This window comes from Miniopterus natalensis, chromosome 3, assembly GCF_054644295.1.
Source record: "Miniopterus natalensis isolate mMinNat1 chromosome 3, mMinNat1.hap1, whole genome shotgun sequence".
Taxonomy (NCBI): domain Eukaryota; kingdom Metazoa; phylum Chordata; class Mammalia; order Chiroptera; family Miniopteridae; genus Miniopterus; species Miniopterus natalensis.
The window spans coordinates 81,647,701-81,674,987 of NC_142083.1; the positions used below are offsets into that span (position 1 = coordinate 81,647,701).

Here is a 27,287-nt window from a genome sequence, read left to right on the forward strand (position 1 = left end):
TAGTGTTGTTATTTATATTATTATTCATAGTATGTCTAGGATGTCATGTTTATTACTTGGAAACCTTTAAGGACTTTTTAAAAAATATATTATTGATTTCAGAGAGAGGAAGGGAGAGGGAGAGAGAGAGAAATATCAATGATGAGAGTCATTGATCGACTGCATCCTGCACGCCCCCTACTGTGGATCGAGCCCACAAGGGCATATGCCCTGACTGGTAATCGATCCATGACCTCCTGGTTCTTAGGTCAGTGCTCAACCACTGAGCCATGCCAGCCAGGCATAACAGACTTTTTGTATTATTTAAAAACATTTCTTTCAATTCTGGCTGGTGTGGCTCAGTGGTTATAGCTTCTATCTGTGCACCCATGGGTCCCGGGTTCAATTCTCGGTCAAGGGCATGTACCTGGGTTGTAGGTTCATCCCCAGCCCCAGTCAGGCCCATGTGGGAGGCAACCAATTGATGTGTCTCCCTTCTTCCCTCCCTCCCTCCCTCCCTCCCTTTAAAAAGCAATGGAAAAATATCTTGGCTTGAGGATTAACAACAACAAAATAGTAAAAATATTTTTTCAGAGGAGTTTCTGGTATCAGAATTGTAGACTGTTTTTTGGTATGGAACTTCTTAAGTTATGTTCTTTCTCTGTTTATAAATAAGAGAGGCACTACTTTCCCCCTTTACCTTACCCTTTTTTATCATAATAAAGAACCAAAATTATTAATGGCTCTGCAGTGGTCTGAGATAATTGTATACTCATATGTCTCCAGATTTTTAAAAAATTGTTAAATAGTTACTACATCTTTATTTTTGAGTCACATCCAATATATTAATACCTTTCTGTTGATTAGGGAAAAGGCTCCATTAATATATACATATTGAACTTTATAGCGATATAGCTTAGTTTTTCCTTCATATTTGACAGCATTGGCAACATTTTTTTTTTTTTTTACTGAAGTTCTTTGAATTAAAATTTTTCCCTCTTATTTAAATTTATTAATTGAAAGCTTATCTTTCCTCTTTCCTCTTTAGCATTTTAATTTTTCTTTTTTTTAAAATATATCTTTATTGATTTCAGAGTGAGGAAGGGAGAGGGGGAGAGAGAGAGAGAGTAGAAACATCAATGATGAGAGAGTCATTGATCAGCTGCAGCCCGCAACCTGGGCATGTGCCCTGACCGGGAATCGAACCCTGATCGCCTGGATCCTAAGTTGACGCTCAACCGTTGAGCCACGCCCGTCTGGGCAGCATTTTAATTTTCTGATTTTAAAAGAGGTCTGTTGTATGCAATTGAAATTTTAACTTTCATCTTGAAATATTTAGTTCTTTGAAGTAATTCATGACTCCTGCTATTCAGCCTCTTGAGGGTCTCCTTAGTTTATATTCCTGATAATATGAACCTTGGAATGTCTTGCCTGAAGTGTAACACTTCCTTTATTTCCAGATTCTTTGTTTTGATTCTAACCCTGGAAATTCAGATTCATTGCCCTAATGACAGATTCTATGATGGTGTGGGGCTAAAGAAATAATACTTTTTCTCCCATCTAAATTCTTCTGGCTGGTCTAATAATCAAATTAACAGATAGAGTAACAGGAGAAAATAAAATTTTAATGCATGTGTACGAGGAATTCACATAAGCATGAAAATTCCAAAGACAGTTTGGCAAAATTGTGTGTGTGTGTGTGTGTGTATGTGTATGTATGTATTTGTCTTTTGGACAAAAGAGAAGGGGTTGGTTAGTGATGGGATTTGAAAGGAAGTAGGCAATTTACAGGTACTTGAGAAAGAGCTGAACATACTGCAGGTCAATTCTTGCTTCAGTGGGACACAGAGGGTATCTAGCTAACTAGGCTCCTGCCTGGTGCCTTCCTATCTACCATACTTAACTCAAATTAAGCTGAGGCGAATAAGCTAAGGTTTCTTTCTTGGAGCAGATCTTTCCATCTGAATCTTGGGCAGAAAAGTAGGAGGGTTTTTTGTTTCTTAATCAGCTTAAAATCAATATCCCAAAAAGCAGGACTTTGGTCCCCTTCATTGGCTTTCTGATATTTGCCAGAAGTTAGAAAATCCTATTCATTTGAGGAAAGGTGTCAAACTTTTTGTTCTCTTTATAAAATTGGACTGTTTTCTGATTAGATGATTTAAAAAATCCGAAGATGATCAGTATCCCATAGTATGGTACAGTTGAATGAATATATGTTTAATTGGAAAGAAAACATTCTGGATTTTTTTTCTTAAAACTCTGGTGGTTTTTCTTGCTTGTCCTTATATTCTTTGGATAAATGTGAAAATGAAAATGTTGCAGGTTTCCCAGTAGTAGGACTATAAAACTTGAGATTTAGTGTATATTTGTTAGGTTTAAAGGAATCTAAAGGCACGGTTTGTATTGTTTTTGAAGGAGTTGGAGTTAGGATTCTGTTATAAGCGATTAATTCTGTCATTATTTCAAATATTGAGCATTTTAATATGTGATATCTTGTCCCTTTTTGGAAAAGATTGAAATCAAAAATTAATTTAGGCTTAATAAAGGTTGTGTGTGAGAGATTATCAATTGACTGACTAAAAAACAAAACTTTGTAAAAGAAGCCTTTTATTTAAAGTGGCCTGTCTTGTATAGTTACTATAATGCTAATATTCCCTATGTTTTTATTGTAATCTTATTGAGGATATAAAAATTATACCAAGTGCTGTTCTCCCCATTCTTTTAGTCCATTTAAAAATCCACTTGATGTCTTAGTAGAATTGCATCGGAGAAGATAGAAATAGAACCAGAATGTTTTAGATTCCTCTCTAAGATGTATTCATTTTTAAGAATATGTGCATTTTTAGTATTAATCCTTCACATACATTTATCTTAGGAGAGGCCGGTGTCATGAAAATAGCAGTGGGCTAGGAATGGGAAGACAAAGGTCTTTTGTACTGGCATTACAACAATTCCTCTGAGGAGGCCATTCTTACCTTCCTAAAATGTAGGGTTAGAGCTGGTTAAAGATAAAGTTGGAGAAATTACTTTATCTGTTAAAGTGCTACACAGATGCTATTTGTTACTATGTCTGAATCAGATGTGGGATTTTATCTCTTGTCTCTTCCTCAAAAAGTTTTAGAATTTACTATACATATGTACACACACACGCTCTAGTTCACTTTTCATTTTTCTCTTTTAGAGTGAGTGAGTGAGTGTGTGTGTGTGTGTGTGTGTGTGTAGTAACTTCTAAAAATTTCATAAAGGGCCCTACCTGGTTTGGGCATCAACCTGCAGACTGAAGGGCCTTGGGTTCGATTCTCGTCAAGGGCATGTACCTCAGTTGTAGACTCAATCCCTGGCCCAGGTTGGGGTGCGTGTGGGAGGCAGTCAATTGATGTGTCTCTCTCCCATCGATGTCTCCCTCTCATCGATGTCTCTCTTTCAACCCCCTTCCCTCCCCCTCCCCTTTCTACTCTGAAAAGCAATGGAAAAAATATCCTCAGGTGAGGATTAAAAATAATAAAAATTTCATAAAGGTTATTTATGTTGATTGAATCTCTTAGAGTATATATGAATGAAAGCTCATAATTGTTAAATTTTTGTTAAGTATGGCATATGACATCTGTGATATTGTTTGTATTCATACTTAAAAAATATATTGGTAGAGATGCAGTTAATTGCTCTCCAGTATAATGGTGTTCTTTCTGCATTTTCTACTGTGCTTCCATTAGGCTATAAACCTGTTTCAAGTGACTAATGAGGAATTTGACTGTAGATCTGCATCATTTTTTCCCCCCCTATCTTTTTATTCACGTTAAGAACTTGGTACCAGTTGAAACTGATCCAGCAAACATAATCTTTGTGACTACATATATTGAAGGGCAGGGACAAAGGGAATTGAATAGAGAAAGGATAGGTTAAAAGGTAGCTTGTACCTTTCTTAACTTTTATTATATCATTGGAATTTAAGAACTAATTCTTTTTTTTAATTAATATATTTTTATTGATTTCAGAGAGAGGAATGGAGAGGGAGAGAGAGATAGAAGCATCAATGACAAGAGTCATTGATCAGCTTGCCTCCTGCACGCCCCCTACTGGGGATGGAGCTCACAACTGGGAATCTAACCGCAGTCTCCTGGCTCATAGGTGGATGCTCAACCACTGAGCCATGCCAGCTGGGCAAGAACTAATTCTTCTAAGAACGCCACTTGAATGCTGCATTGCTTTCCCCCAGCCCCAGACTAGTATGTGTATGTATGTTTTAAAAGGAGTAGGGAGATAGATCCATGGAATCATGGAAAAGATATACTCTGCCAGTGCAATAGGTGGAAGTACTTCTTTAAAAAAAAAACCTACATGTATCCTCTAAACAAAGATAGAAATTAATGAAATTTCATATCATTGTAAGAATATATATATAGTGTTAAGCTGTCATGAAATTTTGGTACTATTTTAAATTATGGCACTATAGATTGACTCAAAATGAGTAAAAGATGTTTCTTAAGGGACTTAATCTAGAGACATTGATTTTTCTTTTTTGTTGTAAAGGGAATTATAAAAGGTTCTTATTTGAAGCCACTTTAAATCAATCTGATTAAATTGTGTTCCGTATACAATGTAGCAAAAGAAAAAGATACAGTTTGTATAGATCGTGTGGGTTTAAAATGGCTTAAGTGATCATTTTTAACTGTTCCAGAGCTTTCTTAAACTTAAGACTACATACTTTAAATACCTCAGTATATTTCTGGCTACTGATGAGCACAGTGGGAGCATTGTTTCCTGGTCCTTGGTTGCTGCTTGCTTGTATGTTTCAGGAACTACAAAAACTATCTTCATTTAATACATTTTCCTCTAGTTAGAATAGTGTGATTATTCTGCAAAGTATCTTTCCTATTAGATTTAGGAGACCGTATCTTTTGAGATTTCCTATGAGACATTTTTCTTTATGTTTTAGTAGTAGGAAATGGCTATTTCAAAGCACCCCTAAAAGAAATCCCAATGCTTAAGTAGGAGGGTTTATCATACATATTTTACCTTTGATTACAGATAGTATGTTTCTTTATCAGTTTGTTTAACAGCATATTTCCTACTTCAGGACACCTAAGGACATAGGTTCTGTAGTAGTTTTTTGTTTTTTTTTAAATATGTCTTTATTGATTTCAGAGAGAGGAAAGGAGAGGGAGAGAGATAGAAACATCAATGATGAGAGAGTCATTGATCGAGCCCACAGCCCGGGCATGTTCCCTGACCGGGAATCGAACCCTGATCGCCTGGATCCTAGGTCGATGCTCAACTGCTGAGCCACGCCCGTCCGGGCCTGTAGTAGTTTTTGAAGATGTTGAAAGGAACCAGAGTCCATTTAAAAATCCACTTGCTGTCTTAGTATAAGTACATTAATTAGTAGAGTTAGAGATAGAACCCCAGGGTGTTATAGATTTCTTCCTAAGGTATATTTTTTAAGAAGGTTGCAGTCATGTATAATTTGAGAATCCCCTAAAGATATTTCTAGTAATGTCCTCATGTTTGTTGAGAATCATGGGCATGGAATGTGAAATTCAGTTAAGTGTCTTTTCTATATTTGCCATTATTTAACATGTGTTACATGTTAAGGGATGCCTGATAGAATATTGCTCTTATGATGCCCCAAAGCCTTGACTGTGCCCAAGATTTGTAGGGTGTACTATACCTTTGTGATAATGTAGTGCCTAATGTGCTATTAGTTTTCTTTAAAAGTACCTATGTCTGAATTGCATAATATGTTTTTTTTTCTTAATGTGTTATGAATGATTTTTGGAATCACATTTTTTTGACCACTCTCACCTGTTATCTGTTACACAGTACATTTGTTTTTAAAGGCGACCATGGTACCTTTTTTTTTTTTTTAAATATTTCTTTATTGATTTCAGAGAGAGGAAAAGGGAGGGAGAGAGAGATATTCAGAAACATCAATGATGACAGAGTCATTGATTGAGCCCACAACCCGGGCATGTGCCCTGACTGGGAATCGAACCCCGATCGCCTGGATCCTAAGTTGATGCTCAACCGCTGAGCCACGCCTGGCCGGGCTCACGGTGCTTTTTAAAATTATTTTTTATTTTTAATTTTCACCGGAGTGAAACATCGATTGATTGCCTCCTACGGGGGATTGAACCCACAACCTAGGTAAGTGCCCTGACTGGAAATCGAACCAGCCACCTTTTGGTGCCTGGGATGATGCTCCAACTAACTGAGCCACCTGGCCAGAACTTTAAGATTATTTTTAAAGAGAAGATTTAAAATATGTAATTGTTAGAGAATCTCACATGCATGTCAGCCCCTTGGGGATATGCTTGAGACTATTAGCTAGAGGAACTTTATCAAAATAACTCTAGTTAGGTAATAGTCATTACCTAACTGTTTTCAGGACTTTTTAAAGATGGTTATATACATTTCTTATATTAGTAAAACACTGCTTTTCCTTGATTATAGAGCCTCAGTCTGGTTTCAAGATTCATTCTTTTAGGGTTCCTGTGGTGTTTAGCTCTTAGTGATTCTCCATCTCCTCTGTCCTTGTAGTGCTATGTTTGGCTTTTAACTAAAGAGCCTGGGGGTGGGACATGGTTCTTTGTAGACTTTGTCTTTTTGTTCTTCCTGTGCTAGGGAGGTTACAGAGTAAGAGATTTCCTTTCAATCTTGGCTGTTTCCCAACTGAAATGGATGTTTCTAAAGTACTTGACTTGCTGGACAAAAGGGGAGGATAAGTGATGCAGATGGGACCTTAAGCAGGGTTTCTTTTTAAGGCTGTAAACTAGCTTGGGTTTAAAAATAAAGGCCAGGAGAAAGTGAGTCAAATTAACATGATAGATTCAGGAACCTTTAGGTGTATGATTATTTAGCATAAACAAAATTGTTTTTGTTAAATACTGAACATCGAATTCACATTTGTATTGGAGATTAAAGCATACAAGATTTTATAATTACCAATATTCTTGGTACTTAGTAAGATATGAATTTATGCCAGTTGAGGTACAGGACCTCAGAATACTTAAATACCTAAAATAAATTAGCAGGGGATTTCATGTCTCTGTCTCAGCCAATGATTTTCAGATTTTATCAGCCTTAGTGCTTTGACTCTAAATTTTTTGCATTGCCTTAGTTGTTAATAAGACTTCAGCCACAATTTTGAAAGCTTATCAAAATGGGTAAGCGATAAAATATTAAGAACTTATGGTGCATTTCTTTTTTTAAAATTAAGTGCTAGCCCTGGCTGGTATGACTCAATTGGATGGGCATTTTCCCGTGCACTGAGGGGTTGCCGGTTTGATTCCTGTGGGGCCATGTGCCCAGCTGATCAATGTTTTTCTCTGTCTCTCCCCCTCCCTTCTTTTCCCTAAAAATCAATAAAAGTATAAAATAAAATAAAAATTAAGTGCTAAAAGATTGCCCTGTATTTCTTGGGCATTGATAATAATTTTTTTTTGCTATAAATTTAGAACTTATTATAGGTAAGAGTTGGCTTTTACTGGTATAAGTGCACTGTTTTGTTTCTGTGTCTTGGCTAAATTAGTCCTTTTCAAGCTGTAAATTCCAACTCTTCATATAACTGATTAATTAATTCAGACACTAACAGTCTTTGGTTTCATTGGAAAGCACAGCAACTTTAAGCCAGTGCTATGCTACCTTTTTTTTTAAAATCCTTTCCTGAGGATATTTTTCCTGTTGCTGTTCAGAGAGAGTGGGAGGGAGAGAGAGAGAGGGAGGGAGAGAAAGAGAGAGAGAGAGACATTGATTGGTTGCCTCCAGCACCCACCCCAACCGGGGTCCAGGGATTGAGCTTGCAACCAAGGTACGTCCCTTTGGCCCGAATCGAACCTGGGACCCTTCAGTCCAAGGGCTGACACTAACCGCTGAGCCAAACCTGTTAGGGCCACGCTATCTTTCTGCTTTTCCATTAGAATGACTAAATATGGTAGGCAATACAATACATGAGATACTGAATTATTAAAAATAAATCAAGTCGCTCAGCCAGATGTGGTTTATGTGGCTCAGCGGTTGAGCATCAATGTAGGATCCAGGAGATCATGGTTTGATTCCTGGTCAGGGCACATACCCAGGCTTCGGGCTCGATCCCCAAGCCAGGGGTGTGCAGGAGGCAGCCAATCAGTGACACTCTCATCACTGATGTTTCTATCTCTCTCTGTCCCTCTCCCTTCCTTTTTCTGAAATCAATAAAGATATATTTAAAATAAATAAATAAAATTCTCATCTTTTATACTTTTACTGTAAAGAAATGTGTTTCCTTTAAAGTCAAGTTTATTGAGGTACAATTTACATGCTGTGTAGTTCTTTGAATTTTGACAAATGTTGTAGTATTGTAACCGTGACCACCATAATCAAGCTATAGCAGCGATTTTCAACTCATTTGCCACACAAGTTTTTTTTTTTAACTTATATTTTCTATTTATTGCTCCTGCTAGTGATTTTTGTATGTGGATTTTATACTCAACAATCTCGGTGATTTCTTATATACATATTTTTTAAATCCTCACCTGAGGATATTTTTTTCCACTGCTTTTCAAAGAGAGAGGAAGGGAGGGGGAGAGGGTAGGAGGAAGAGAGAGAAATGTTGATGTGAGAGAGACCCATCGACTGGTTGCCTCCCACAAGCACCCCGATCAGGTGTGGGGAGTGAATCTGCAACCCAGGTATGTGCCCTTGACCAGGAATTGAACCCCGGACTCTTGAGTGCGGGTGGTGCTATGGACGCTCTTACCCTTGAGCAATACTGGCTAGGGCCTCAAGAATTTTTAAAACATGCAATACCTGACTATTTAGTCAGGGGTACTGACCTCTTTTCCCTTAGGCTGTCAAAAGAAAAAAAAAAGCCAACACAGCAATAGCTATCTAGTGTGAATGAATCAAAATGATATCTTTTTGTTGTTTTCATCAGATTGGCAAAAATATGTCTTTTGATGTGTTGCAGCTTAAAAGGTTGAAAATCACTGAACTATAGAATAGTTCCATTATCCTCCAAAATTTCCTTGTGCCTTTTTGTAGTCAACTTCTTCCAAACCCTGGTGTAACCATTGGTCTTTTTTCCCCTCTGCAATTTATCTTTTCAAGAATATCATAAATAAAGTTCTTTAAATTGTGGTAAAATGAATATAAAATTTACTATCTTACAATTAGTGTTAAGTACATTTACAATGTTGTGCAACCATTACCACTATCTAGTTTCAGAGCTTTCCATCACTCTAAATGGGAAGTTTGTACCCATTAAACAGTCACTGCATTCTCCCCTCTTCCCATCCCCTGGCAACCAGAAGCCTACTTTCTCTATGGATTTGCCTGTGTGCATATTTCATATAGATGGAATCATACAATATGTAGCCTTTCATGTCTGGCCTCTCACTTAGCGTGATATTTTCAAGGTTCATCCATATTGTAGCAGGTATCAATACTTAATTCCTTTTTATGGTTGAGTAATATTCTGTTGTATAGATATACCACTTTTGTTCATCTATTCATCCTTTGATGAACATTTAGGTTTCTGCCTTTTGGCTATTGTGAATAGTGTTGTGGTGACATTTGCATACAAGTTTTTGTTTGGACACCTATTTTGTTATATTGCGCATATACCTAGGAGTGGATTTGCTGGGTCATATGGTAATTCTATGTTTAACTTTCTAGATCATAAATTCCTAGAGAGTTGGAGCCATCTTAGTTCACCTTTTGGAATTGTTAACTCCTAATTAATGCCCTTGTAGTAAATGATCAAGAAAATATTGTTGATTTAATAAAACATATTTGAGGGAAAGTGTGGGTTGCAGGTTGAATTTTATTTTTTTTAAATCCTTTCCCGAGTATATTTTTTCCATTGCTTTCGGGGAGGGGGAAGACAGAGAGAGAGAGAGAGGAACATAGATGTGAAAGAGACACATGGATTGATTGCCTCCCACATGAACCTGCAACCAAGGTATGTGCCCTTGGCTTGAATTGAACACGGGACCCTTCAGTCCACCAGCCGACTCTCTAACCACTGAGCAAAACCAGCTAGGGCACAAGTTGTCTTGAAGAAAAGTTAGTGTTGTGTTAGGTTAGGGGACTGCTTTTCAGAGTCAAGAGAATGGCCTCAGTTATGAGAATAGGCAATCGTTTGGTCAGCAAGTAATTTATATGCCATGTAGGCAACGGGGATATAGTGATAAGCAAAATTGACAGGCCCGTGGCCTTCTGGCATTTATAATCTCCTGGCAGAACATAGTTAAAGAAGCTTTTCAAATGGTGTAAGAGCTAAGAAATTATTAGGTTCTCTGGTAGCACATGTATATAGCAGGGACTTCTGGCCAGTTCCAGGGGAATCAGAAACTTTCCAAAGGATAGCTGAAGCATGAAGAGTAGAAGAAATTAGGTAGGGTTGGCAAGGAAGGAGGACAAGGCTGTTCCAGGAAGACAGGGGCTGGGCAGGGTGATTCTTTCCATGGCACTGAAAGGTTAGGATGATGGAGAGTGGGGTGTAAAAGGGGTGGTTGGTAGAGACTTAGCTGAAAAAGGAAGTGAGATACATAGGATAAGGACAGTGGGAGGAATATCAGATTTGTGTTTTACAAGAATTATTTTTGTTGCAGTGTTGAAAAGAGATGGGATAGAGGTGAGAATTGGAGATGTGACACATGTCTCACTGATCAAATAGTGCCATTTATTAGAAAACAGTTGATGATTGTGCTGTTTATTAAAATAGAAATTCTGGGAGGAAAGGAGCCAATTGTGTTTGAGGCGTTAGAACATTGAGATGTTTTTTAAAAACAGTTGGATATATAGGGCTGGCCCTCAGAGTAGACCTCTATGGTGGAGCCCTAGATTTGGGAGTTGGTGGAATACAGATAGGTGATAAATACTGCCATTGGCATGTATTGAGGGAGAGTACAAACGGAGGTGAATAGAGGCTTAAAGCTTTGAGAAACTCCAAGATTAGTGGTTTGGTAGAGGATACTGAGCAAACCTTCAAAGGCTCCTGAGATAATAGAGCCAGAGAGGTGGGAAGAAATAGAGTATAAGGTCCCATAAGCCAAAGGAAGGGAAGAATCCACTTACTTTAAATTCTCAGGATCTGAACACAGAGGATTATTGTAAGAATTTTTAAAAGTGGTTTTCATTCAACCCACCTCATTCCTTTGCAGGGAACCTTTGTGCAGACCACAACCTGCTCAACTCTGCTCAGCAGCACTGTGAAAGCTGCTGAGAGGATGAGTAAGATGAAGCCTGAACTATATCTTGGATTTAGCAACCTGGAGGTCATAGTTGGTTTTGCCAAAGTGATGGGGTAGAAGTTGGATCAGTGTGGATTGAGGAGCTAGTAGAGGAGAAGAAATGGGAGTGGAGAGTAGAGACAACTCTTAGTTTGACTGTAAAGAGTGAAGGCAGATTGTTGGTGGAGGAAGATGTGGGATTGATGAAGTTTTTATTGTTTTTAGAAAAAAGTTTTTGTATTTTTAAAGGGGAGACATTAGAAATTTTTACATGTTTAAGGAGAGGATTCACTTTGGTGGGAAAGGTAGACTCCACAGGAGAAAAAGTATTTGAAAAATTGAGAGATGGAAGTAGATGAAGTTCTAATCAAGGCCTCTAGAATTGGGTGCAGATGTGTATGGTATCTTCCCCCCCCCCCCCCATGGTGAAGAGAGAGAATGTGAGAGTTTGTGAGTGAATATGAGTGTTTGAGACAGTGTGTGTGTTGGGGGGGGGGGCAGTTAGAGTATTTTGGAATGTGAAGAGAATGAGGAAGGTCTGAATAATGCATGTAGCGAATGGGAGATGAATATCGAAGTACCTGAGAATGTGGTGCTTACTGATGGATGATGGATAATTGATAGTTGGGTTTATCCATAGTTGGATTTTGCCAGATCAGTGTGAGGAAAATATTAAGGGAGATTTAGGGGATTGGCAAGAGTGTTATTGAAATGATAGGCCATGATGAAATCTAAGCTGTTTAAAGAACAAGTGAAGAAGGATGAAAGTACTGTGAAAAAGTAGTCACTGGATTTAAAGTTACTAAAAACCCTTCAGAGTAGTGTTGAGAAAGTGACTAGACAGTTACCTAAAGCAAGTTATTGGGGGCATTGAGCAAGGTGAACTGAAAAGGACATGTGACATTTTTTTATTTTTATTGATTGATTTTTTACTTTTATTTTTTTTTAAGAGAGAGAGAAACATCCATGTGGGAGAGAAACATTGATTGGCTGCCTCCCATGAGGGCCCTGACTGGGGATTGAACCCGCAACCTAGGCATGTTCCCTGACCAGGAATTGAACCCACAGCCTTTCGGCGCACAGCACGAAACTCCAATCAACTGAGCCACACCAGCCAGTGTGGGCATATGGCATTCCTACTTTGGTAGGAACAGTTTCAGTGTAGTGCTGACAGTGGAACCCAGATTATAGTTAGTTGAAAAGTGAGTGAATGCAGGGAAGATAAATTTTTCTCAAGAGGTTTGTCTTTGAATAAAGACTTAGAATTAGAAGTAGATAGGGAGTTACGATTTGGATTTTTTTAATGAAGGAAAGACTAGAGGGTGCTTATATGGTGATGATGTGATGAGCAGTAGGGAAGTAGGAGATCCCAGACATACCTCAGAAGATAGGGGGATGTCTGGATCCAGAGGGTTACTGTATATACAGGATGTACTTGTTCCATTATGTGAGGGTGATAGAAAGGCTGTGAATGCACATGTAGGTGAATTTGTGGACTTGCTGGAAAGAAGTTGGCAGCAGTGGTGGAGTATTGAAGACCTCTGAAGTTAGAACTGAGTTTGAGTTCTTGCTCTGCCTCTTAACATGCTGTGCTCCTTTAGGTCAGTAATGGAACCTTAGTTACATCATCTGTAAGATGGTAACTGATAGGATTATGTTAAGGATTAAGTAACATAATAAATATGTAAATTGCTTGGGTAAGTTGCCTACCAGACTTCATAGGAGCTAAAAATTATTAGCTCTAATGGAGAGTGCTATAGAATGAATGACTTGTTCACCAAGGGTTTGCTTATGAAAGCAGGGATCTATAAGGTCATCCACTGGTAGTACTGGGGAAAGGAAGACGGTGCAGAAAGTTTGAAAGCTTCTTTGGAAAGGCGAGACCCCTAGCTAGGGAAATGGGCGCAATATTGAACACCCTGTTGTCAGAACTACATGGGAGTGGTATGTTCACCAACCTTTTCACTGAAGACAATTGTGGACATGAAGCAAAGGTTAAAATCTGATGTGGTACCCTCGTAGAGTTGCTTTGTTTCTCCCTCTGGTTAATTTGATGAGAGGTCTGTCAATAGAGGGTGTATGAGATTTCTTGGAAGGGAAATAAAGTACAGCAGGTCCTTGAATAATGTCATTTTGTTATAATGTCCATAAGATGCCATAGGATCTTATCTCTTATTTATATCAATTAGATAAAATTGGTTTTGTTATATGCCATTTCACTTAAAGTTGCAGAACCTATTGACCATGTTAAGTGAGGACTTACTGTACTGAAAGTCAGTTCTTTATTATATTTGCTACAGATGTTATTTAAAAAATTTACAGTCTTTTAAATTTTGGATTAGCGTATATTCAGTGATTTTTAAATATAGGTGCATAGTTAGAGGGGGCATGGTCCATAAGACCATCTTTACTTCTGACACCAGTTGCAAGGAGGACCCCAAGACTATTCTTAGGTAGGATAATTCAGAAGGATTTACAGAACTCATTGAATTCTTATACTTGTGGTTACAGGTTTTTATAGCTAATGAATATTGATTAAAATCAGCCAAACATAAAGGTGCATAGGACAGAGTACAGGAAAGTTGCAAATGTGGAGCTTCCAGTTGTTTCCCTGTGGAGTTGTGAACAGTATTACTTCCTGGTGTTGATTTATGACAATACCCATGGAGTATTACCACCCATGGAAGCTTACCCCAGCTTTTGGTGTCCACAGTTTTTATTTGGGCTCCATGATTGACTGCCCACATGGCTGAACTTAGTCTTCAGCCTTTCTGGAGATCGAGGTGATTCATGTGACTGAAATCCCTTACCATAAATGGTATTGTTATATTTTCTGGTGTGACCCTAAACCCCTGGTGAACAGGAACACTCTTATTAGGCATGACATTCCAAGAGTTTAGAGATTACCTTCCAGAAGCCCAGGATAAAGGCTAGACGTCTCTTTGAGGAAGGTAAAAGTCTTACAAGTTTACAATAGTTAAACATATTTTCATATTTTGAGTCTATAGTAGCTATTTAGTTGAGAGAGTGAGTAATAATTAAAAATTAAAAAACCTATAAATAGAAACCTATAAATAGATAAAAATAAATAGGAAGTTTCATCAAGAAATTATATGAACTTAATATTTTAATATTGTAAAACTGATATTTCATTTATAACTGGCATGATGGTTCAATTCTGTTTCATTAAATTTGAACTTATTTTTTTCTATGAGAAGAGTTTTATATAATGAAGTCCCTGAGTCTCCCAAGTAAATTTTTAGCCCTAGACTCATTTTAGAGCAGTGTTTCTAATGTGAAAGTGATGTACACAAGGCTCAAGGTTATGCATAGTTTCACCATTTTTCTTATTCCCCATGAAAGCATGTCTGAATCCAGGTGAGTAAGAGACATCACAGGGATAACCTTGAATTTATTTCTAAAAAGGTAAATCATTTTCAAGTGGTATTAACTGTTAGTATGAAAAACTCAGCATATCCTAATCCTACAACATCTTTGTGACAGTGACAAAGTACCGTCTTTGAGTACCGTTGCTTTAGAGAATAAGTGTATTCCCACTTCATTGGCTTTAGTGCAAATCTTACTTCCTGGTTGATACCCATTACTAATTAGATCTCACCATGAAAGCAAAATCCCTTACTAAGCCTACTTAAAAACAGCTTGAAGCAATATGATGCTTATTCCCGTGGCACCACCAGGTGTGGTGTTTGCATCAAGTCATTTCGGGGTGCTTTATGGAAATACTTCATGATAGGGAATTCCTTGACTTCATCCTTCCATAGTGGCTCTTTTTCTCCCCATTCTTTATAATGCTTATAAGAACTGGACCACATGACCATATTTAGCCAGGAGATACTATTCTCTAACACATGGTAGATTGTTGATGTGAGGTCTGAGGATTTGGGTCGTTCAAAAATGAATGACTTCTCAGATTTGTTGCACTTTCTATATACTGAGAATAGGTCACTAAAATGAGCGGTAACTATATTTGCATGTGATTTGTTTGTTATAACGAACATTTAAGTTCTTCTATGTACTAAAAATTCTTTTGGTTGCCACGTTAAGCCTCTCTAAGGCACAGAGTGGCTTTCCATTTCAGTTTTTGCTTCAACATATGAAACCTAGAGGACCATAGTTGAACTAAAACACCTAATCCATAAATGATATTTGCTTCATGTGTGAACAACAAATGTTTTAACCCACTGCCTTCACTAATATTGTAACTACTGTCTTACAGATTGACTTGATGCAAAACATCACAAAGGCTCCATATTATACAGTATGCGATTTTTGAGGTATGAGCTTTAGAAACTTACCTCTCGTGTGGCATGTACATCAGGCTTTAACTTCAGTTTAATCATCTTGGGGAAATTTATGCATTTCTTTTTTCTCTCTCTCTCTCTCTAATATTTTTAGAGTATTAAAGGGGCTCTGGAGGTATTTTTGGATCCTTGCCCTAGGATTCTTAGTCTTAACAGATACATTTTCTTTAATCACTAAATTGAGACACTAATTCTGGCAGATGATAGCTTTTTCGGCCCTTACAACTAGCTTAACATTTATGCCTGCCTCTTTGAGTTCAATCTGCATTTTTTGTTTTGTGCCTTTGATTGCTTCATTTTAAGTGCTCATTTCTGTTCTTTAACAGTTTTCTGTTTATTGGACTGGGATAATCTTGATGATTACAACCTGATACCGAATTTTTTTTTTGGTTTGAGATCTAAGCAGTCTAGAAATTATAAAATACAGATTTTGTGGAAATGCTGAACCATTGTGCTTTTGTGTTCAGAATACCAGTAACTTGAATTCTAGTTGGAAATGTTTTAATCAGTTTGTATTAAAAGAACTTGACAATTGGGGAGTTTTTAGACAGTGGTTCTACCCTAGTGAATATTTTGGTTAAATTTCTGAAAACCCAAATTCTGGGGGGGAAAATCTTGGTGGTCGTAACCAATGGAATTTTAAAAACCCGTATTTTTAACAGATTGGGAAGTTGCTCCTGTTCCTTTTTTTCCCTATTTTTTTTCAGTTTAGTTTGAAATCAGTACTTGATAGTTAGAAATGTATTTGTTAATAGCTGTAGATTGCTTAATTTCTTTAATGAAGAACTTAAAATCAGCTGCAATATATTGAGTGTAAGAACTCATTTTGATTGTCTTCATATGTTCATGAACTGCTTATACATCTATTACAGTGGAAACCTTGAGTTAATTTAGTGGTATGACCATAATCATTGTGCGTACTCTGTAAGCTGAGTATTTCTTAAGAATTCATCATCTTATTTAAGCCTCACAACAACCTTCCATTAGTGTTATCCCCATTTTAAGCCAGTGCTCGAGCTGGGATTTGAGCCCAGATCTTTTTAAAATCTTTTTCTGCTGGTTTACTGCTATGCCACCAGAAAACAATACAAATATTTAACTTTTAATAGTACGGGAAATATGTGTGATTTATAAATATAATGAAAACAGGAAATTCAGACATTTAAACATTGGTAGACTTCATTTATCTAGGTGTTTCAGAATTATTTTACTTTCGTCATTCATTTTCTAACAGCTTACTTTCCCAGGTTGTGTTAGATGCCATACGTACAGAAAGTTCAAAACCTGTCAGAAAAGCTTGTATGTTCTCTTTTATTTTTAAGTTCCCTTTCAGAAACTAATGGTATGTTATGGATTATTACAGGTGAACATTTAATGTACTATTTTTAGATATATCTGGGTAATGTTTTTACATTAGTTTTTTAAAAGAAGTCCTCATGCTCCATTTAATGTTAAAGGTACTTAAATGCTTATAGATTTAGTATACTTAAAAATATCCTCATACATTTTTCTTGAAATTTCATTGATTCCCTTCCCCCCCCATATGTTGAAAGTACTGAGCTTTGTCTATCATTTAGTGAACCCTGTATGTTTGAAGAAGATACTCCATTATGAAGTCTTAGTTGTTTCAGTATGCTAGGGTTACGGAATTTTATCAAGTTTCAAATTGAGAGCCTTTAGGAATAATTTAGACTTGTGCCACTTAGGTATCTTAAGTTTAATTGGACCTACTGTCTGTATTCTATGCTAACAATCATCATAGTAAGTACATATCAGGGTGTCTGACTAATTGTGCCTGTGCAGAGTTTCATGTTTAGTATGTTTGTGGATGAGGGCAATGAAAGGATGATAAATAAACTAAGTGAAATATATTTACAAATACTGCAGTCATTTTTATACATGGGGTAGAGGCACGGGAGTTGAGGAATAGAGTAGTTTCTGCTCTTGCCAGTGTCCTTAACTTTTCCAAATAATTGTGAGTTCAGAACATGTTTTCAGTAAGTATCATAAAAGTGATTTAATTTTCAAAAAGTTGTTCCTCTCAGAAGAAATATCAGGAGAGGAACTTTTTAAAATGTTGCCATATAATATGTAGTGTTGTCTTATTTCTTGATACTTTGTGATTGATGGTTGGAAGGATAAGGTTCATGAGAAATTATGAAGCCCAGCTCTCTATTTTACTGATGAGGACATTGAGGCATAGAGTTGATCCTTGGATAATGACACTAATTTTACCCTCGTTTATTAATATCCAAGTATCAGGATTATTCTGGATAATGCTTGATTTTTAAAAATTTTATTTATTGATTGATTTTAGAGAGAGAGAGGAAGGGGAAGAGAGAGAAACATTGATTTGTTGGTCTGCTCATTTATGCAGTCATTGGTTGATTCTTGTATGTGCCATGACTGGGGATGGATCCTGCAACCTTGGTGTATCAGGACAATGCTCTAACCAACTGAGCGACCCATCCAGGGCCAATAATGCTTGGTTTTTAACTAGATTATGGACTGTAACCTTCAAACTTGGCTTTATTGGATACCTTATACTTTCATTTTCCTCACTTTTTAGAATTTTAATAGATTTAAAAAAAAAACTTTATTGATTTTAGAGAGAGGAAGGGAGAAGGAGAGAGAGTTGAAACATCAATGATGAGAGAGTCGTCATTGATCAGCTGCCTCCTGCATGCCCCTGACTGGGGATTGAGCCCTCAAACTGGGCATGTGCTCCGACTGGGAATTGAACCGCGATCTCCTGGATCCTAGGTCGATGCTCAACCACTGAGCCACGCCTGGCCAGGCTTAATAGATTTTTTTTTATAGTTAAGGAATCTTCAGTGAAGCTTTCAGTATTGCAGTTCATTAAAATAATCTTACTCTGCAACTAATGTGTTCTTTCCTTATGTCCCACTGAACTTGCTTTCAAATATCATTCTATAATTTATTTTCCATCAAATAAGTTACAAATTCAGGTGTGAGAGAGAATGGCGCATTGCCCTGAAGCAGTACTTTAAAAGTAATTTGGTAAAACATTGCCCCTGCCTGATATGTTGCCAGTGTTTTTTACAATTGGGGAGATTAATTTTTCCACTGATTAAACCTCTCCTGGGAGGAAGAACTACTTTTTTTTTTTTTTTTCTTTTACCTCCTGCTCCTCCCTCTCCCTGTTCCCCCCTCTCTCTAGGTGATACTGTATGGTTGACTTGTTATCACCTTGGTTCTCAGGTACCATGTCTTCCATAAGCTTGTAACTTAGAGATCCACTCCCAGCTATGCTGTAGGATTAGCTCTCACCAAGTAGTCTCCAAAGCAGTATTACAACCCTTTAAAGTCTTAACAGGAAGTCCTGAATCCTTTTATGAAGTGCAGGATCCAAGAGCTACTTGGAACACTAAACTCTGGTTCTCCTCCTGCCGTATCACTCTGTGCCACTGTCTGCAGTTGACAGGGTCACTTCCCAGTTAGGCAGAGGTGAGGGGCAGCTGAAGATAATTTCTTCCATATTCCTAAATTCGAATCAGACAAAAGCCTCTTTTTCTAGGCATTCTCCCTAAGTAACTATTTTTATTGAGTCTTGTGAAGAGAATCCTTGTCCAGGGTGACCAAGTATCCCAGTTTGCCTAGGACGGAGGGAGTTCCTAGGACATGAGACTTCCAGTGCTAAAATCAGTTAAGTCTTGAGCAGAGTGGGATAAGTTGGGAATCTTAATCCTTGTAGTTACTCATATTTCTAAATGGGTCCTTAGAATAGTAGTAGAAGGGGCTGAAATCTGGCATTTCATCCATTGACAGGCCCCTTCCCAGTTGAGACTTACTAGATACTAGACATTGGAGTGCTTATTTATAAGAGTAATGATTTAAAAAATTAAAAAGGTAGAGTGGAGAGGGGGGCTTATATAAAAGAAAGATTTATGACTTAGGCCAGCAATTTTCAACCCTTTTCATTTCATGGCACACATAAACTAATTACTAAAATTCTGTGGCACACCAAAAAATATATTTTTTTGCTGATCTGACAAAAAAAAAGGTATAATTTTGATTCATTCACACTGGACAGCTATCATATTGGCTGTTGCCATTGTTTTATGACAATCCAAGGGGAAAGGTGTCAGTACCTCTGACGAAATAGTCAGGCATTGCATGTTTTAAAAATTCTTGTGGAACTACCAGTGTGCCTCTTACAGCACATCGATTGAAAATTGCTGGTTTAGGCTGTTAAAATGTTCATTTAAAGTTCTAATCTTATACTCTTCTCTCTTTACAGAACTGATAGTGCATCAGCCGACCCAGATAATTTAAAATATTCTTCATCCAGAGATAGGGGTGGGTCTTCCTCTTATGGACTGCAACCTTCGAATTCAGCTGTGGTGTCTCGGCAAAGGCACGATGATACCAGAGTCCACACTGACATACAGAATGACGAAAAGGGTATATATATTTTCTTATTGGTAGAGGCATATTTTTTAACCTACCCATCTCTCCCTCCCCTTTCTTTCCCTTCTGTACCTCTCTCTTCTAACATGCTTTAAATATAGCTATTTTATATTTATATAAAATGTCAAAGTAAACAGTTTATAATAGGCAGCACACCATAGTGCAGAGGAAAGAAAGCCTGGACTTAGAGCTATGTGGTTTAAAGAATATCTATATCTATATCTATATATCTATATCTATATCTATCTATCTATCTATATATATATATATATATATATATGTATAATACAGTGAGATTTTTGAAACTTTCTAAGTTTGCCCCTTGATTTTTAAAAATTAAAATGCTCTTTATATACATATAATACAGTAATGCAGTTTCCTGCCCAAAGAGGAAAAATATAACATCATTAAGGCTGAAGTCTTGGTCGACTTACTGTCTTCTCTCCAAAAGTGTGTTTAAAAAAAATTATTTATTTTTTTAGAGAGGGAGGGAGAGAGAGGGGGTAGAAATATATATATATAGAGAGAGGGAGGGAGGGAGGGAAACATCCATTTGTTGTTCCACTTATTTATGCACTTATCAGTTGATTCTTGTATGTGACATGACTGGGGATCGAACCTGCAACCTTGGCGTATTGGGACGATGCTCTAACCAACTGAGCTACTGAGCCAGGGCTATCCCAAAAGTTTTTAAAGACCAAATCTGACTTTATTTTCATTTATCTTCTATTGAAGATATTAAATGAAATAAAAATGATTATAAGGTAGGCAGCACAGGGACAGGTAAGAGAAGCAAAGGCTGGTTGAGCTGTAGAGTAGGCAATAAGATCCTGAACTCTCAGGAATTCATTGAATGAAACAAAGAGCCTTATTTAAAGAACGAATATTGTTGTTTTTAGGTGGTTACAGCATCAATGGAGGATCTGGGGAAAATACTTATGGTCGGAAGTCGTTGGGGCAAGAGCTGAGGGTTAACAATGTGACCAGCCCTGAGTTCACCACTGTTCAGCATGGCAGTCGTGCATTAGCCATCAAAGACATGAGGAAATCACAGGGTAAGACTGGGCAAACTGGGGACCAAACACATGTGCTTCCATAAAGACCTGTATCTTCTCTTCTCCTGGATACCTTATTTCTTACTAATACCTTGCACATGTGTGAGTTGGTTAGTTTACTCTGAGTTGAAAAACCTGTGCATGTCATAATTTTTTGCATTCCTTTTCCTGTGAACTGTTTAAGTAAATTCCTACCAGAAAGGTTTTAATACTTTTTAGAAGAGAATTCTGTTAAAATAAGATGAGAACATGATAAGACTTTAAAGAAGGGATTTTCCTGATTATTGTGGCTATTGACTGTGTATGGGCTCTTATTGCTGCAAGTCCTTGAACCCTAATGCCTAATATATAGAGTGGACCCTTCCTGAAGTTAAATACACTCATGCCATTTTCTGCCTTACGATACAAGCCTCAGTGTATAGATAAAGTACCCTGAAAATTCAGGGGATTAGAGGTAATGATTATTTTTTTCCTAAAAGAGAAATTTATTTTATTGGTAAAACTGAGTATGAAATCAAGATGTCTGATTTATACACTTTGTTGGATATAGTTACTCTTTGCACATTTAGTTTGACTTTTTCCGTTGGGGGTGTGTGTATGTATGTGTTGTGTGAATCTTGGTGAACATCTTTTTGCATATAGTTTTTGAAAAATGATTTCTTTTGAATAAGTTTCTAGAAGTGGAATGCCAAATCAGAGCCTGTACTGTTTCTTAATAATGTTTGAAGTTTTAGACTTCTGTATGATAGAAGCTAGAATGTGACTCCATCGCTAATTTATTCCAATTCTTCCTCCTCACAGGCTCAGAGTTATGCAGTTGGCAGAATTGTAAATACACGCTAGGTTTCCAGTGTGGTATCCTAATGAAATATTCAGTATTCATCCTTACTGAAATACCCAGTGGGCTAGGGATTTCAAAAATTCCTATTCTCTCATATGCTGTAATTTCTTTTATTGTAGTTTTCCTTTCATGCCTTAGAGAGAAATGAGACTGCCAGACCCTTTGATGTGGTTTGTTAATGTACACTGGTTAATTATGATAAATGGCACAGCTGAAAACTTAAAGAAAATTTTAGTACTTAAATGCATCTTTATTTATTGTCAAGCATTGTTTGAGCATTCCTGCTTGTTTTTGTCATTAAAAAATAAAAGGAAGAAAGGTTCTGATTTGCCACTTTCTGAGTGGCAGCATAACTTGCACATAGTAGGTAATAGTGAAACATGATTTCAGTTCACCAAAACATTGTGCTAGGAAAATGATACTGTGAACAAGAGGCTCTGAGCCTCCTAGTGAGGTACGTAGGTGAGAAATAGAACCATACATCCCGTTTCTACCTGATCGAGACTTTACCCCTAACCTATACCCATGCTCTTTACTTGGATGTTGAAAACGGTTTGGAACAGATCTGAAGAAAATAATTTCTGACCTTTTTTTCTCTCTCAGCTGATCCTCTGGAATGAGGTATCTACTTAGGTTTGTCTTTTCTGAGGGTCTGTAATGTGCCCAGCTCTCTGCTGGGGCTTGGTTTATAGTGATGAACAAAAGTGATGGGACCTGCATTCATTGAGCTTTAATTGTCCAGTGGACTATGATTTTTGATGTACTTTAAAATATCTGGGATATAAGGTTTCCAAACTTATTTATACTCAGTGGATAACAAAATGTTTATATTCACAGAGCGATCGATGTCTTACTCTGATGAGTCTCGACTGTCGAATCTTCTTCGGAGGATCACCCGGGAAGACGACAGAGACCGAAGACTGGCTACTGTAAAGCAGTTGAAGGAATTTATTCAGCAACCAGAAAATAAACTGGTAAGTATAGCATGTTTGGAATTGTTGATCATTTTTGTGTTTCCATAATAAACTAGGTAATGCTATCAGGAGTGGTTTAAGAAGGGAAAAGGTTTGCTTCTAAGGAAGAATAACAGGGATTCCTTATTCCAGGTTCATTTGGCCTGTATTATGATGGCCTAGAATTTAGTGCCCCTGTTGTATAACTTATCTACAATTGTTGGATCCACATTGGTTGCCTTCTGCAGTAAAGTGCTTTTAACACATGTATTGTGTTGTCCTCAGAATTTTTTGTGTGTTTCAGGACAGAATGTCTGTTGTTTTTCATATGTGAAATTGGGGCAGGGGTACATATTTTGTTCATGGGTAAATTTGGTCTGGTGACCAGGGCCAAATAAATGGAAAAACTCTTTCAAGGACAAAGTGCAGGAACAGTTACATATTTCTCTCTACCCCAAGTAATTCTCCTAATGTTAAATTAAGAATTGGATACGGATTAGGAGAAAATTAATGAGAAATATGGTGAATCAAATAATACTTGGTTAAAGCAAGCTTCTAGAAGCCCCTACCCCCCAATTTTATTATGAAAAATTATAAATATACTGAAAATTGAAAGAATTTTACAGTGAACATCATATGCCCATCATCTAAATTCTGTCATTTAACATTGTACCATATTGCTTTATCACATACTCATCTCTCTCTCCATCCATCAATTCATTTTTTAAAAATGCTTTTCAGAGTAAATTAAGCCTTTTGAGGGTTGTTTTCCCCCCCCATTGATAATCATGGCTATATGTTTTGTATGAATAAATTTTTTTCATAGTCTGAAAGGAAACTTTTAACACTCCTGATATATGCTAATTGGGGACTGGGAATAATAAGGAAAGTAAGGTGTTGTCCAAGTATAATTTTGAGGGGGACATAAAAAAGTACACAGTGTTATTCTTTAAAGTATAGGAATTTGAAGTTTTTATAAATGTGGGTTTTTTTTAAAGGTACTAGTTAAACAATTGGATAACATCTTGACTGCTGTACATGATGTGCTTAATGAAAGGTAAGTAACATAATGGTTAAAGTACAAAAACTAAGGTATGTTTTTAGAAATTGTTAAAAAATAAGATAAACCCATTGGTTTCATTTATGAACATCTATTTAATGTTTCACTGGGTTCTCTTGTCATCTTTATCTGTGTTAAAGTATTTATATGTTAACAACCATTGCATACAAATGGAATCCTTGAAAGGCATTATTTTTAAAAAACTTGTCAACATAACTGAATAATTGGGCATTGACATGTAGAGTGACATAACTCTTAATGCAAGCATGAGTGAATGAATGCAATTAATGTTTGTAAACTAGAGAATTTTGAAATTGCTCAATGAGTAGAGGTAAAAGGGATCTTCCTTTTGTGGGCAGCAGTCTATGGGGCTTCTGGGGTTCTCCAAAGGTATGCAGTCATTTATCTGTATGGTGATTCCCAAAGAATTGCAGTGTTGGAAAGCACCCAAAAATTTATCTCAGCAGGTCACGAACCTTACTGCTTTATGGTGGTTTTATTTTATATAGTTAGTTACCTATTATACTTAAATTAGTGTTATTCTTTTAAGTTTATTATATTTAACTGTTATAATTTCCTATTTTTATAGCCCTTACATATTGAACATTACACAGTATATATTTATAGTGTGTTTTTTCTAATCATTCGTTGCTCTCTTTTCTGTGAATCATTTAATGAAGCTTGAGATGGAATTGAAAGCATGAATTTTAGTATATCTTGGTCTTTCCTCACTGTAAGTCATTGATTCTGTAAAAGAAAGCCCAGTATCTAACAAAGGTACTTTTGGACACTGCAGGATAGAGAGAATAGAGAATATTTGAAGTGAATAAAATTTCAACCATTTATGTAGTTTGAATAGAAATTTTAAAAAAGTCATTTAAGACATTCTTTTATAAGATGTGTCATACTTGTCATCTTTGAAAGCTTAAGCTTTTTGTGTGTTTTGTTTTGTTTGCATTAAAATAAACACAGTAGCAAATTGCTTCAGGAATTGAGACAGGAAGGAGCTTGCTGTCTTGGCCTTCTTTGTGCTTCTCTGAGCTATGAGGCTGAGAAGATCTTCAAATGGATTTTTAGCAAATTTAGCTCATCTGCCAAAGATGAAGTTAAACTCCTCTACTTATGTGCCACCTACAAAGCACTGGAGACTGTAGGAGAAAAGAAAGCCTTTTCATCTGTAATGCAGGTAAGATTGGGGGTTGGGGGGGGTGTTGATGATATGCTTGGAAAGAAAATTGTCCTTAACATGTTCTTGGAGGGGAACTTGAAGAAAGGAAGCTTAGAATAGGGCTATCTACTGATAGTAAATATGATGTAGGTAAAATCCCTCTTTCTGAATTTGAGTAAAGGATACATATTAAAGGTAGGCTTAAAAATAAGTTACGGTTTCCCCCCCCTGCTTTTTAGAAGCTTGCCTTTGAATTTGTTTAGTACTAGAATTATCTGTAGGTTTGAAAATAGGAACTCCGTGGAATAGGAGGGGCTTCACATATTTTGAAAGAGGCAAAAACTTAACATCACAACTCGTACTAGGCTTTTTTAGGTTTGATAATATGTCAAATATTCTTCCAAGTGATATAACATAATTGTGTATAAATGAATATTTTTTAAAGAACGCATTTTCCCTTGATTATAGAGGTTATGAACATTTTTTTTGGAAAAGATTCAGAAAATTATCTGTAACTAAACGGCATAACACCAAAATGGGCTAATCCTATACAGTTTTTATCTTATGAACTTTTCCCCAAATATTTATTTTGAAACTTTTCAAATCGACAGGAAAACACATTAGACAATGAACACTGTACATCCTTTACCTAGATTTGTCACTTATTAACATTTTGCTACAGTTGTTTTATTTTTATACATACTCTTTTTTGTTGAATCATTGGAAAATAAATTACACACATCATGACAATTTACCTCATAATACTTTGACATGTCTCTCCTAAGAATAAGGCTATTCTATATTACAAAATTATAATCATACTTTTATTACATAATACAATTATATTCAAATTTCTGCAGTTACCTCTAAGATGTCTTTTATATCTTTTGTCTTACCTGATACAAGATCTCATAAAGATTTATGCATTGTGTTTGGTAGCATGCCTCTTTCTCAATTAGAACAGTTCTCTGTACCTTTTTGTCCCCCTTATTTTGTAGGGGGGATAGCTAATGTTCTACTTTCTGGGTTTCTCTGATTATTTCTTCCTAGTTAGATTTAGTTTAGACATTTGGTCACCAATACTTCATAGAAAGTTTATACTTAGTATTGCATCACACCAGTAGATGCGTAACTTCAGGTTGTGTTACTCTCTGAGATGAAGAGTTTGTTACCTAGTTGAGGTGATGACCACTAGGTCTTTTCATTGTGAAGGCTTATTTTTCTCCCTTTGTGATTAGTGAGTAATCTGGGCTTGATTCTATGAGACCCTCTGAGTATCCTCTTTTTTAGTAATACTGTAGCCATTGATTTTAGCATCCATTCATATTCTGTCCTCTATAGATTATAATATTGGCTGTTGCAAAATGTTAGTTTTCTAACTCGAGCATTTCGGCAACCTTTCCATTTTGGGGGGAAAAATGGTTTGTAACAGCTGCAAAATAGTCTATCAGTGGTATGCCATATATTTATTTTAAATATATAGTGGTAATGTGAGCCTGTATGTCATTTCATGAGTTGGGGCCGTGTTCATCTCAAGGTCATTCCAGTTTGAAGCATGTACTAATATTTTAAAATATAAACCGTACAGAGTTTGCTCTATATTTTTAATTAGAAAGTAATAGTGACATTTTAAAAAATGTTTCTAAGCACATCTTAGTTTTTGTATTTGAAATTCAATCACATGTATTAAGGGGAGTGCTTAGGAATAATGTAAATAGGTATTACTTAGAAATAATTTTAACAGACATCAACAAGGAGAAAACAGTATTTGTTTTCAGCCTTATATCTTAGTGGAATGAAATGATGTCAACTTTTTTTGAGCTGAAACTATAGAATTTATTTTCTTGGTATTTTAATCAGATTTGGATATAGTCAGTATTAAATAATGAACCTAATTTGCTTGTTTGCTTCCTGTTTTGTTGAATGTTTATGGCTTGCAATTTTTATTTTTTAGCTTGTGATGACCAGCCTGCAGTCCATTCTTGAAAATGTGGATACACCAGAATTACTTTGCAAATGTGTTAAGTGCATTCTTTTGGTAGCTCGATGCTACCCTCATATTTTCAGCACTAACTTTAGGGTGAGTCCCCCAACCTCCTCTTTTCTGATGATGGAGTGAGAGATGAGTTGTATGTATGAGGACCTGGGACCTCAGGTAGAAAACAGAGCTTCTGCTCCTTTTGAGTATAATTAGTGATGTTTGAGGGTCCAGGATTAAATGGTGCAGCAATAATATTTTATAAAGCAGAAAACAAAGCTTCTGCTCCT

At 36.6% G+C, this 27,287-nt stretch overlaps 1 protein-coding gene across 3 annotated transcripts in view; it reads left to right on the forward strand.

Moving 5' to 3' along the window:
* The window catches only part of SMG1 (SMG1 nonsense mediated mRNA decay associated PI3K related kinase), a 95,429-nt gene that overhangs the window by 6,790 nt on the left and 61,352 nt on the right, over positions 1-27,287 (forward strand). For 2 of the 3 annotated variants that reach the window (XM_016196258.2, XM_016196262.2), the window contains exons 2-7: positions 19,773-19,936; positions 20,842-20,997; positions 22,676-22,812; positions 23,790-23,848; positions 24,824-25,037; positions 26,974-27,099. In XM_016196258.2, the coding sequence (XP_016051744.2) occupies positions 19,773-19,936; positions 20,842-20,997; positions 22,676-22,812; positions 23,790-23,848; positions 24,824-25,037; positions 26,974-27,099 (856 nt within the window). Of the gene's footprint in view, positions 1-15,426; positions 15,485-19,772; positions 19,937-20,841; positions 20,998-22,675; positions 22,813-23,789; positions 23,849-24,823; positions 25,038-26,973; positions 27,100-27,287 lie in introns of all 3 variants that reach the window. The other variant, XM_087815637.1, reaches the window with a different exon arrangement.